We start from the raw sequence: 14,692 nt of genomic DNA, 5'->3' as shown, positions 1-14,692 counted from the left end.
ACATGGGGATTCTCTTTCTAGATATATGGAGAGATATTGGTACCTTTCCTTTTTCATCCTTGACATCAAAGAGAAGGAAAGTATAGAGGCTTTTGTGCAAAGATTAGGCAAAGACTTCGTGCAAGTATCTCAAAGTATTGTGGAAATTGATGAGGACATTAGTCTTAATGAAATCATGGTGTTGGTGGGACTTGTCCACATGCATATCCAAAGGGTCAATCACAAGGGCAAGTTTGTCGAGCTAAGCAAGATAGAAATGAATGGGTTGGTGGTACCCATTATTGGCTACACTTCACTCTTGAGAGGGGATGGAATGCTTCAACTCATGTTGAAAGGTTTAGATATCAAAAGGGATAAAAGATATTACCCGCTCACTCAACCTTGTGATCATTGCATGGACTATGATTATGTGGGCCTTTGTGAGTTCATTGAGGGTATCCTTAGGGACACCACACTTGCTAAAAATTCTAAAAAGCAAGTGATTGTGAGACCATACACTCAAGTACAAGAAGTTTTGGACATTATCTTATGTCCCAATTGTGTTCTAGCATGGATAGATCTTTTTCCTATTTTGGAAACATCCATATGTGTTGATGTAGCAGCTTATTGTGAGCCAATGATGAGCTTTATGATGGCTAGAAAATTTCATCCCATTGATAGTTGTGTGGAAGAGCTTCCTTTACCTTTCTCAAGGACTCTTCACACTTGGCTTTATGATGCATTGACTCTGCAGCATTGATTGGATGATTGTTGTGGGCAATAAGTACATGTGGATTGGCACCAAGCTTCTTTAGATGACTTATCTTTTCTTGGGATTAACGAAGGTGGATGGTTTTGCTTTGGGCACTACACCTTCTATTGATGCATGTATCCATGGGTAAGATGACTTTGTGGAAGATATGGATGCCTATGTTTACGAGAGATTGGACAGCTATGCATCTACTTTGTGTGATGCTCATGATGTGGACATATGTGATGCTTATGTATCGATTAGTGATACTCATGCATTATTTGGTGTGGATAGTCGTGCTTGGGATTCACCTATGGATATTTCTGGTCACGCATTGATAGGTTGTCCGTGGACTAGATTTGTTAATCCAACTTATGATGCTTTTTCGAGTTCGGATTGGAAAGTATATGATTGTGAGCTCTATGAGACCACTTCATGTGCGGATGCCTTGTCAAAGTCCAGTATTAATGGGGATTGTGCCTATGTTAAATTTGAGGATCATATTTGGGACACTAGGGAGGATTACACATGCGGTGATGATGATGCACACGAGGATTTAGCCTATGTTGATCATAGCTATGTGCATTACATGGATGCCTTACACGCACCTATTGGAGATGCTTTATACTTCAGTGATGATAAGTGTGGTGATTCTCCTAATGCAAGTTAACAAGTTCTATGCTCATTGCATAGAGGACGACACCAAGGGAGTTACACCTATGGAGAGTCTATGGCATGTTCATGATCATACCTATGCTCATATGGATATTGGCTATGAGGTGTAGCTTTGGACTTTGTGGATGCCAACACAAGGTGATGGTTTATGCAATTGGGGTATTCATTTTTGGATGTGCTTTGTGCCATTTGGAATGTAATTTTAATGGAGAGCACATGACTATCTTCTTTATAGATGATGGTCCTTTATATTTTCCATTTGATCTGGGAGGATACATGCTTAGAGCCTTGCCTCCGATGATGATTTTCGGCATTGGCCATTTGACAAGGAAGGGGTTTCTAGAACCATTGTCTTGGTGAGTGCACGACGTGGATTTCCATTTGACCGAGGGGGTTACATGGATGTCTCTATCTCTTGCGTGCATTTGGTGGATCAAACGAGGAGGCATAATAGTGAATTTTCTTGCTAGAAATTTTTTGTAGTTCACTATTTGGAGGCCAAATGATGCTCAATTGGGATGTTATTAACATATGCACTTCATGGGGAATGTATACTATATGGTGCTATGTTTTGGCAGTTGTTCGGGGAGCATCACATTAGATTTTGAAGCTCTTAAGCATGGCTATGCTCTCTTGGATAGTTTTGAGGCAATTTTGTTACATGGTACATCGAGGAAGAAACATATTTGGGTGGGAATGGTTTGTAATGTGGTGGAGGACATGGACTCATTGACATGTTCATATGTTGGGCTTTGGGGCCTAGGTGTATGGGCATGGGCATAATAAGTGAGTGTGAAATGGCCAAAGTATATTAGATAATTGCTCATACTTGTAGATGAATCTTTTTGACATCTTTTGAATCTTTTATGATAATATGATAATACACTACTTTGATGCCTATGGCTCAAGCTTCCATGGTGAACTTCTTTCTTTTGAGATGTTAGGATGGTGACCTACACCCTTATTGTCTACTCCAAGTATTGAGTGGGCCTCCATCTTGCAAAACAAAAAGATTAAGACCTTCGCCAAGTGTTAAAAAATATGGTGTCACATATTTATGTAATTGAGGGGAAGTGTTAAAGAAGTATAATTTAGATAATATCATTTGTGTAATGTTGAAAAGGATAAGCACATGGGTAGGTGCTATCTTGGAAAGGGGTGATAACTCATGGATAAGAATGCCACATGGCAAAGGGAATTGGCTAGAGGCTATATATATTAGAAGCCTCTCATTGTATGGTTGATACATATTGCAAAGTGTCTTGGCTAGAGGCTATCTATATTAGAAGCCTCTCATTGTATGGTTGATACATATTGTCATACATTTAGTACGTTTGGTTGAGTGTGCTCATTGGTGTCCACATTTCCAAATCATGGATTGGTATAAGAGCCATTCTAGGTTCTTAAGACTTGGTAGAGAGTTTAGAGTAGATTTGTTGATTGGTTTATTTGAGTTGAGTAGATTTTCTCATTTAGTAGAGAGTTTAGAGTAGATTTCTTCATTTAATTTGAGTAAGGTTTTATGCATTTTTTATTTTTTGATTTTTGGAAAATTACCACACTCACTATCTTAGGGAGAGATTATTTGTGAGATTACCTTATTCAATGGCCCAAAAGAAGGATTGAAGGTTTCTTGAAGCTGCCCATGGAGTAAACAAGTGAAGATTTCAGTAATATGAAGATTTTTGAAGTCTACATCCTCAAAGTAGCTAACAAGAAGATATTTGTGCCTCAAGAAAGGTTGGTTTTTTTTTTTGCCTCAAGCTAGAAAGAAGATATTTGTGCCTCAACAATGGTTGGTTTTTGTTTTTTTTAACCTCATGAGAAGAGCTGGTGTGTGAGCATAGATTATGCTCAATGGGAAGAAGGGATTCTATGTGATGGGATGTGTGATTCCCATGGTTCTTTACATTTGGCAACGAATGTGAAATGGTGCAGGCTTGTCCAAGTAAGGGATAAGGGCTAAAGATGTGACATGTGAAATGGTGCAAGCTTATCCAAGTAAGTGATAAGGACTAAAGATGCAGCCCATCTTGAGCACACCAAAAAGCGGGATGTGGTGATTAAGTTTGCTCATGAGAGTGAAAGATGAGGAAAACTGTGTGAAGGCCACCATTAAAGGCTTTCATGTTTATTATGCAAAATTTGGTTTTATTTTTCTCATAAAAGATGAGCAAATGATGTGAAGGCAATTAAAGGCTTTCATGTTTATTACGCAACATTCGGTTTCTAAAGAGAAACCTTGTGAAGAGAAGCCCTTTATTGCATGTCAAAAAGAGGAACATGCAAGTTGCGAGCTCTATGAGAAGTTCAGGTTGTGCAAGAAGATTGAAGTCGAGGCACCAAGGTATCAATGCAAAACTCTATATACTCAAATCAGTAATCATGTTAACCTTTTGGTTAATGCCTAAATATTACATAGATCAACATGTCCATTAATATGGATAATCCTCTCAATTTGTTCCTTGTCTACTAGTAGGAAAATAGCAATGATGAAGTTTAGCCATATAAAAAGATAAAAATGAGTGACAAGCGTCTTAGGCAAATCAACATGCCAATTAATATGGATAATCCTCTCAATTTATTCCTTCTGGTAGGAAAATAGCAATGATAAAGTTCAGCCATAGAAAAAGATGAAAATGAGCGACATAAAAGAAGCTAGATATAAAGCTAAAATGCCAAAAAGCACATTTAGACACATAATAATATGCATGTGAGGATGTGAGACACTCCTAATCCTCTATCTAGATGATAATGTGGTAGTGAAAATCATACTAAGGGTAGAGCGACTCGCTCAGGACCTCATATTACAATATCCTCATACTTGGCCATTCTGTTAGTTTTTACCTCTGACTAGAATGATCCTTACATATTTTTGCCTCTGACTAGAATGATCCTTACATAATTCTCACAAGCAAGTCACATCAGCAAATAGCTCCCCAAGACTCAAAAAGATGCATAGACTCCTCAATTATAAAGGTAATTTATTCTTTCTCCTTGCTCATGATTGTTGGTCTAAACTACTCATCCCAAGTTTCTTGTTCTATAATACAAATTTATCTTGTTTTTCTAAATGTTTTTTTAAAGTACCTGGCAAAGCAATGGCATGTGGCACAAGTTGGGAATTGCATTTGGGCAAAGCAATGGCAAAGGTTGTGTTATGTGCACGCCATATTATGTGCATATACTAGGAGGCTAACCCGCCCTAGGCATGTGAGCATGGGATCATGGGAACATGCTCTAATGGGACAAGGGTTAGACCTAACCAGGGTTGGGGGCTAGGGTTAGGCAACCAAGGGTCACACATGGAAATGGAGGGTCAAGAGTCACTTGAGAGATCTCCTATATAATAGGAGCATGGGGCACTCTCAAGGGATGTTCTCTTGTGTAAAGCATAGTATTTACTCTCTTACCATTTCATAACTAGAGCTACGTATGTATTGCTAGATTGAAGACATACCTCTTGGTAGTATCACAGCGTGTGAGTCAAATTTTAGAGGATATGCTTCGTGTATATATCTCTAGAAAACCATCGAGTTGGGAAAAGTATATTCCAATGATTGAATTTGCCTATAAAAACAGTTCTAAGCATACAACTAGTGGTTATAGTCCGTTGATGCTTATGCATGGGTATCAACCCACGGCACCTGTTTGATGTCAGTCTTAAGGACATTGAGCTTGATGCATTGAGGGATTTCTTGTGTGATATACAATAAATGCTGACCCAAGCCTAGGATTCTATCTCAGGAGTGCTCAGGATAGAGCACAATTTAAATGCTGATAGGGGACGCTCACCTCGATCTTTTGAGCCAGGAGCGTTGGTTTATTTGAAAGTTCCTAAAGATTCTCAGACTTTATCAATAGGAAAGTGCTCAAAATTATCTCCTATATATTGTGGTCCATTCTGAGTTATAAGTAGGATTGGTACGGTTGTGTATGTCATTGAGCTAAAACTACCTCCAGATGTCAGAGTTCATCTAGTCTTTCATGTCAGTAGATTGAAAGAGAAGCTTAGAGGTGAGGATAACATAGTCACTCCTCACGAACTCGTTGAGGTCGAGGATTTATCTTATGTTTCACATGAACCTGAAAAGGTACTTGAATTCAGGGAAAGGAAACTTTGTAATCGCTTAATCCCTAAGGTTAAAATTAAGTGAAAAAATAGGAAAATCGAGGATTTGACTTGGGAGTCAGTTGAGAACGTTCAGCGCCGCGCAGGTTTTCTTCTTTTCATTGTTGCAAGGATACAACATTTTGAGAGAGGGGATGTATGTTATGTGCACATCATATTATGTGCATATACTAGGAGGCTAACCCACCCCTAGGCATGTGAGCATGGGATCATGGGAACATGCTTTAGTGGGACAAGGGTTAGACCTAACTGGGGTTGGGGTTAGGGTCACACAACCAAGGGTCACACATGGAAATGGAGGGTCAAGAGTCACTTGAGAGTCACAAGCAAGTCACATTGGCAAAAGCAGCTCCCCAAGACTCAACAAGATGTATGGACTCCTCAATTATAAAGGTAATTTATTCTTTATCCTTGTTCATGATTGTTGGTCTAAACTACTCATCCCAAGTTTCTTGTTCTATAACATAAATTTGTCTTGTTTTTTGAAAGTACCTATAAATTTAGGTCCAACCTACTTCCCACTTTCTAGCGTTTGATTATTTTTCTACTTAAACTAGATCCATGGGCTTAGCTTAGTTCTATCCAATCCCATGGGTCTAGCCTTTCTCCCACCACCCCACTGGACCTATGGAGCCGGTGTGAACTCACACTCCTGTAATTGAAATTTCTATTTTTCTCACGCATATATCACCTATACAAAGTTCACACACACACTCCTTGAAAATAGACATATATGTGTGAGAAAAATAGACATATTTTTCTCACATATATTACCTATACAAAGTTCACACACACACTCCTTGAAAATAGACTAGGGTGGTATGCATTGTTGAGCCCAAATACTCCTGGGCCATTGTGATGACCAAAGAAGCCCACATGTATCCTCACATCCACCTTAACACACGTGCCATAATCCTAGGAGCCGCTTGTATCAGTCCTCACCTATACTAGAAACACGAACACTCCAGGAACGTCAAAAGCCACGTATATCTAGTACCAACATGCATAGCTATAGGTATTACCCTATCCTTTTCACTCTCAAGTTAATTCCTTGTCCATCACATCATTCTAGGAGCACACCCACGTTTGACTAAGAGGGGTCAAGCTCTTGGATGAGCACCTTCATGTGATGCACCCCGTGGGGATAACATCCACACGGTAATCCCTAAACTTGTGTGGTACCTTTACAAGCTTCCATAAATAAACAACACATATGCATCACATGAATACAATGTCCAAATAGTCATTTTGGAATTGCTTCCTTGTGCAGCTTCCTTGTCCTTCACACCAATTGTGCTAGAAGTAGTACACCCACATTTGGCAAAGAGGGGTCAAGGTCTCAGATGATTACCTTTGTGTGATGCACCCCCTATGGTGTGAATGGCATCCAACATAGCAATCCATAAACATATGTGGTACCTTCATAGGCTTCCATAAACAAAAAACACATATGCATCACATGAATACAATGTCCAAATAGTAATTTCAAGACATAGATCCAAGAAATATCTATCATATTCATATTTAAAATAATGTAAACCATCACAAGCTCAATGAGACTTCACTCCAGTCAAAACTCCGAGCACGTTAAATTACTTCAAGGTGTATGATCATTGAAAAGTTTTCTCGAGACATTCATTTTCTAACTTCCTTGGGGTTACCCCTAGATTCTCTATTCTCTTAAGGGATTACAACTCCTAGGTTATTCATCTCAACTTACGAGTAGAGTCCTTCATGTCTAAAGAGAGTGTTTCAAAGGTCATATCCTTATTTCTCTTTCTGTGTTTTATCATGATGTTGAAAATATTTAAGAGCTTTATTATCATTCTTTAGTGCACACTTATGCATATAGAGTTAGGAACCTTGTTATTCTTCTTAGAACTAAAAATATCACAACCAATTCCAGCTTTAGTTTTCTCTCTCTTAATCAGGTTCATTCCTTCTTGTCTCATTGAACTAATAGTTCTTCCATAAGCTTAAGGATTATATCTCTCTTTAAACTAAACACTTCAGATCCTTACATTTTTTAGACTTGATCTTAACCTTCCAATCTCTTTTTTATGACTTTAGCCTATCACTAAGTTGCATTTAACTTGTGCACATTAATGCACGTAGGACTTCTCCTTTACATTTTCTTTTCCAAAAAATTAAGGTATGGCTTTTGACTTGTTGGGGTACATAATATGCTTCCAAAGCCCTTGAGTTATGGAGTAAATAGGACTTTCTGTCTCTAAAATCTATCATGTGTGTGTGTGTGTGTGAGAGAGAGAGAGAGAGAGAGAGAGTGATAACCCTTAGCTTTTTCCTTTTGCTTCCTATTCCTTTTACTTCCTTTTTCTCAATTAGTTTATTTTATAACCCTAATCCTAACCCTTAATCCTCCAACTAATCCTCATTCCCCAAGAGTCGAAGAGTGAGACCGATGACGTGGGGAAAGTTGCCTTCTATGTGGATTGCCACATAGAAGGTGCAGTGGTCAATAGCCGGGTGATAATTTTTTGTACTTTTCAAAGGAGAGAGAACTTAACTTGGATCACACACAAAGAAAAACCATATCACCTTTATTAAACTCCCTAGAAAATATCTTTAGGTTAGCGTACTACTTTTACCTATTGTTGGGTAGGTTTAATGTCCCTTCTTTATAAACTGCATTTAATGATCCATCCCATTCAGTATGCTTGACACTTCCACTCTAATCAATGGATCCATCCCATTCAGTATGCTTGACACTTCCACTCTAATCAATGGATCTTCATATTTGCATACTACTTTCACCTATCGTCTCGCGAGATGGGTAGGTTTAATGTCATCCTTTATAGATTGCATTTGATGATCCATCTCATTCAGGATGCTTGACACTTCCACTCTAATCAATGGATCAGACCAAATATTGAATGGCATTATGCAATATTGTCCATAAAGTGCCTTAAATGGACTCATCTTGATGCATTGATGATTAGAGGCATTATAAGTAAACTCTAACAAATATAGACAATTCATCCATCTATTAAGTTCTCGTTTATAGTATGCTCAAACAATATCCTCAAGCACTTGGTTTACTCTCTCTGTCTACTGGCCCCATCAGTTTTTGGATGATAGGTAGTACTAAGATCTAAAGAGGTGTCCAAAGTTTTAATAAAAGCAATCCAAAATTAAGACATAAATTTAGCATCTCGATCACTAACTATCCTTCTATGTAATCTATGTAGTCTAAATATTTCCTTCAAAATGACTTTAGCAATGTCTTTTTCACTAGGATCAGGTGAGCAACTTTTGTTAGGTCCACCATGACTAGGATGGAGTCACACCTTACATTAATTGTTGCAGATAATCCAGCAATAAAATACATGCTTATGCACTCCCACTTCATTTGCGGGATGTCCAAAGGATGTAACTTTCCTGGCAATTATTTCCTTTTGGCCTTGATCTTTTAGTAGACCAAGCATTGACAAACATGCTATAGTACATCCTCCTTGAGTCTAGGCAAAAAGAGACTCTTCTTTATAGCCATGAAAATCTTAACATTATTGTAAGCCTCATTTAGAATCTTTTCTTCGAATCTCCTCTTTTAGGAACACACAACTAATTGTTCTCATCACTGATGTCAGTGGATTTACTATTTGTGGGATCCTAATGTAGGAAGGACACCCCTTAGGGTATAACTCTTGTAAATTGAGATCTCATGAAAAGGAACTATGATGTCCATGATTTATACTTGCTTGTAATAGTGCATGCCTCTTAAAGCTTTGGTGACACTATCTTCTTGGGCAGAAGTTTACTTTGGTAACTGATCATAAGAGCTTAAAGTGGATCTTCATTCAAAATAATCTTAACGTGAGGCAAAGAAGATGGATGCAAACCCTTTAAGAATTTGATTTTGAGATCAAAAATAGGTTGACAAAAGAGAATATGCTTACATATATGCTTAACAGGAAAGCCTTCTTACTTGCACAATAACCATAATTTCAAATCCCTTACCCACCATTGAGATCAAGGAGAACATTGGGTCATTTAAATTCTTTGCCCCTGTTATTATCTTGCTTAAGCAAGACACCCCAAGAAAGGAAGAAAGTTCAAGGATTGTAGGTCATGTAAGTCGTACAGGTCAGAGCGTGATCTTAGGAGCATGCAGTTGTGTAAGGTGTTTGTTATATCATTTCAGCAACGTGCAGGTCGTGCATGTATTGCTTGGTCAGAGCATGATATTAGCAACGTCTAGGTCCTGTAGGTCGTGTGATCTTAGGAGCGTGCAAGTCATGCTGGTTAGAGCATGATATCAACGGCGTGTAGGTCCTGTAGGTCATATAGGTAGGAGCTTGATCTTAGGAGCATCTAGGTTGTATTGGTTGGAGTGTGATCTTAGGAGCTTGATCTTAGGAGCATGTAGGCTGTACAGGTTGGAGTGTGATCTTAGGAGCATGCAGGTCATGAAGGTTGTGTGTAAGCCGTTTATTATATATTATATTTTATTTATAGTCTCTCGTCGGAACGTGAGGGCGGAGGGTCCAACGCTCCCCTCATGCTCCCCTCCACATGGCGAAGCTAGGGTAGCCCCCTCACGAGAGATGGGGAGCTGCCACGTGGGAGGCGATATTAGAGAAGTTTGCTATGGCATTACACATTTATAATTTCCTGCAATTAGTTATAGATGTATCATTTGCTCTCATAAAGTAAGATACTAATTTTGTCATATGTTTTTTGTACTTGTTAAAAGCTATTGTTAGTTTTATTTCATAATACTATTTAATTGTCTTGTGAAGGGTTTATAAATGTCTCACACACACACACACACACACACACACTTTTTTGTGAAACCTCTCTCTCTCTCTCTCTCACACACACACACACACACACACACACACGAGGAAGAACATTAGTTGATAAAATTCTATTTGACTCCTTTATATGCATAAAGAATATCTGAGAACATTTAGAAGCAAGTCTTGCCATTAGATCCCTTGTGGCAAGCAACTCCGGTGTCTACAAGAATTACCATGAGGCTGGTTTCACAACGTTCACTACCATGGAACAGAAACGTTTCCATGTTTTTGCTTATACCATCATCCAATAATGCCCCTTCCAAGCTCCCTCCTTGGAGCAAGCCCCCTTCTCTTCCTTCCACCCCATCCTTGAAAGACACACATCCCACCCCCTACGAACACTTATAACTTGCATTACCTTCACTAAAAAAATATCTCCTCGTTTCCTTGAAACCATAATTATCTTCGTTTAAAAATATATCCAAAACCATAAACCCCTCCGTTCTTTCAAGAACACCCTAAGCCAAGTAAACAAGTATCTACGCGGAGTACTGAGAGAGCTGGGATTTCGGCTATGGCGTCGATGATGCTTCCAGGTCCGGTTAGCCTCCCATGGAGCCGCTGCAACAGCCTGCGCCTCTTCAAGGTCGGTGGGGCACCCCCTTTCTCCTTCAACCGCCTGGCTGCTATTACCACCACCAACACTCAAGGCAGGGGGCGCATTGCTACCGCCACAAAGACGTTCTGCGTCTCAACAGAAGCGCCTCCAGCGGAGGCGCTCTCGGCAGAGTCTTCTCAGCCGTCCACATCCTCGGCAGAGTCTTCGCAACCGCCCCCCGCCTTGGAGTCGCCTCCGTCTTCAGGAGTACCAGCATATCGCTTCGATAAGCCCGTCTCCTTGGTCGCCGGCGCTTCGCGAGGCCTTGGTTTAGAATTTGTGAGTAATCTCTCTCGAAGCAATGAAGTGCATAGACGCTTTTGTTACATAGAAGATTTGCGTTTCTTGTAGATTAGACCTGCTGTGCAGGCTTATCAACATCAGCATGGACGCTTTTGTACATAGAAGAGTTGCATTTTGTAGATCAGACCTGCTGCGCAGGCATATGAAAATCAGCATTATGTGGTTTTGTGCCATGTGGTGTTATCGCAACGCTTACTCTAGCCAAACTCAGCATGTGGTGTGGTGTGTGCGCCATGTGGCGCTTCTCCATTGCTCTATACAATTAATTTAATTCGTGGTCCTTGTGCCTTCCGAAATGCTTAAGACAGTCTTAATTAACAAGTGTTTTTTTTTTTTGCTGCAACGTGGTTCATCATTGCCAATGCAGTCATCATGTGGCTTTTGTGCCATGTGGCTCTTCTGCTCTGGTTAATACAGTCGAACTCAGCATGTGGTTTTTGTGCCATGTTGCTCTTCTGTAATGCTCAATACAATCAAATGATTTTCATGCCTCCGCAGCCCCTCCATTGCCATCGCCATCGCCATCGCCATTGCCATCGCCATCCCCTCCTGCCTGCTCCGATGCTTCAGCCCTTGTCTATTGCGCTCGCCCCCCCCCCCCTCTTTCTGGGGATAGGCTACACGAGCTTCATTGCGGATCTAATACAAAGAGGCAAGTATATCCCATGCACCTTTAATAGAAGTACATGAACGGATATGAGGAATGACTTGCAGTCTACATGAGAGCTTGAGCCTGTGCATCTTTAGCATCCCATCTGAGTTGTTCCTGTGTAGAAGGGATAGGTGTAGGCGGTACACCCCCGTTGGAACCAGAATCACTAGTCTCAACAATTGACCCCCTAACATGCTAGTTGCAGGTGCTCTTAACTTAGCATCAGTTACATATACCCATAATTTCTTTGCAACCAGCACATGCTTCATCATATATGCTCACATGGGATAGTTAGTCCTGTCAAGCTTGCCCTCGGCAGAGAGCATCTGAGACTTGGTTGAACACAATGCTAATCAATACACTTAAATACACGAAGATTTAATGGACAACATGCTCAATACAAGAAGTAATTTGCTGAATTGACAAGAGACACACAATGCGCCGGAACGGCCGGTCTCTCCCTCAAATAAAGTATATTGATCTTGGGAGAATCAAGTACATAGTGTCATGGGCATTTTTGACGAGATTTCCATACTAATGCATATGAATACGGTATTCCAAACTGTGTAGACTTGCAACTCACAATACCCTCTCAAGTGTGCATGTTCCCTACCATCTGTTCTCTATTGTTCCACCAACACAAGGTAGCAACAATCTGCAATAGAGAACGTAGGACAAGAGAACCCTACACAAGGTATGTGATCTTGTAATCCGGTTCCTCCCTCTTGCTACTTGCTTCCATATTTAAGCATAAAAGCTTATCAATTTCAAGTAGATTCGATGACAGCGGAAGTCCTCGCGATGGAAGTGCTAGGAGTGTCGAAATCTTTGATTTGTCACAATTCTTCACGACAAAAGTCTTCAAGAGGACCTGGGAAAGCTGCCTCTATGGTTCAACTTGAGAAAGGAAGTTTGAAATTAGGGTTTTCAACAAAAGACCAGAAATTGCAGCAAGAAATGAAAGAAAGTGAAGCAAATAGAAAACACAGATGCAGGTCTAAGTACAAGACCTGTAAATGCTGGAAACTGATGTTTATTGCTGAAATCTGAGCACGAGGGAAGCTTGTAGGTGTTGTACAATGGTAAGAAGCAGAAGCAGCTGCTAATGATCTCAACTGAATGCTGAAAAATGAGATGAACTGGGGAAAAGGGAGTTAGCCCTTATATATTCTCCCAGAGTGTTGGTCGGCTAGCTGTAGTAGGCCGGCAGCAAGACAGTAGCATAAAATGCTACAAAAATGCCTAAAAATACAAAAAAAATGGTAGAAAAATATCGAATAATCTCTTCTAAGATATGCCAACGCAAGGCCTCATAAATGGCCAATATAAGCATGCAAAAAGGTGATGTAGATCCTCTCGAGATGATATAATCCAACGCCTCCTTTGCAACGCCAGAGGGGCGGTCCAATACCAGCATGTTGAAGTAACACCTCCATAGTAGCTCTCGGAAGTGGTTTGGTGAAGAGATTAGCCAAATTGTCCTTGGTAGAACAGTAGGCCAGTCGAAGAAGGCCCAACTTGATCAAGTTGTGTACAAAATGATAATGTACTTCAATATGCTGGGATTGTGCTCGTATCACAGGATTTTGTGCTAGGGCAATATCACTCTGAGAATCCGAGAAAATAGTAAATGGGGAAATGTCGGAAAAGCACAAATGCTCCAGAATCTGAAGAATCCAAAGTGCCTCAATGGAGGAGAGAAGGTATGATTATAGTCAGCCTCGGTGGAAGAAGCAGAAACAGTCTTCCGCTTTTGAGACTTCCAAGAAACCAATCCAGAACTAAGCATGAAGCAATATCCAGATGTAGACCTCCGAGTATCAATATAGCTTGCCCAATCAGAATCTGTGAAGCCAACCTAATCAGCACCACAAGAGTAGGTGATGCCATAATCTGAAGTACCTCAAAGATAACGAAGAACTCTCAAAGCTGCCTGCCAATGAGATGAGCGGCTGATGAGAACTGGCTGAGGACACTCATAGCATAAGAGATGTCTTGACGGGTGTTGGCAAGGTAAAGCAATGAGCCAACAATCTGCCGATACTCTATAGAATCCGCCAAGGGTGTATCATCCTCCTTGGAGAACTTGGCATTGGGATCCATGGGACGAGAGAGGTGTACAATCTGACAACCCATAAAGTGTGAGTAGCTTCCTCACTTACTTTTGCAGAGAAATAAAGATACAATCATCTTTTTGCCAAACCTCCAGTCCAGGAAAATAATGTAGAAGGCCAAGATCAGTCATCTCAAATGTCTTTGAAAGCTTGGATTGAACCTCTATGACCAACCCAGTATGTGAGCCAGAAAGAATGAGGTCATCAATATACAAAACAATGACACAAATATCTCCATCAGAAAGAAGCACATAGAGATTGCTGTCAGCATATGCCCTCAAAAAGCCAAGAGATAACAAGAAGGCATCAATCTTTTGATACCAGGCATGGGGTGCCTATTTGAGACCATAAAGAGCCTTCTGCAGAAGCAGAAGATAAACATGGGTGTTGTCATGACCCTGTGAAATGGGTGCAGCATAAGTGTGGGCATGGTGGTCGGTGAGCAAGATAAATATTTTAAAGATTCATACTTGGGGCTAAGGTTTATTAACCCATGTGTGGACAACCCCAAGTGTGAAGGGGAACCAAGGAATTAAAGCACATAAGGTTTTATAACCTTGGGTGGTCCCTAGGAAAGTTTTAATAACTTTAAGTTGCCCCATGGATAATTATGGGGGGGGGGGTGCTACTCTACTTTTGGAGTACACGCCTCCCTCCCTCTCTCTCTC

At 40.3% G+C, this 14,692-nt stretch overlaps 1 protein-coding gene across 1 annotated transcript in view; it reads left to right on the top strand.

The window, feature by feature from the left end:
* Positions 1 to 10,800: 10,800 nt before the first annotated feature.
* LOC147608099 (uncharacterized) overlaps positions 10,801 to 14,692 on the top strand; it is a 112,881-nt gene continuing 108,989 nt past the window's right edge. The window contains exon 1 of the mRNA XM_086789640.1: positions 10,801 to 11,234. Within this exon, the coding sequence (XP_086645766.1) occupies positions 10,872 to 11,234 (363 nt within the window). The 5' untranslated portion in view covers positions 10,801 to 10,871. The remainder of the gene's footprint in view (positions 11,235 to 14,692) is intronic.

Source organism: Cibotium barometz, chromosome 54 (assembly GCF_041138505.1).
Source record: "Cibotium barometz isolate CiBa-2024 chromosome 54, ASM4113850v1, whole genome shotgun sequence".
NCBI classification, from domain to species: domain Eukaryota; kingdom Viridiplantae; phylum Streptophyta; class Polypodiopsida; order Cyatheales; family Cibotiaceae; genus Cibotium; species Cibotium barometz.
The sequence above is the reverse complement of the archived record's forward strand: the minus strand, read 5'-3'. Positions and strand labels throughout refer to the sequence as shown.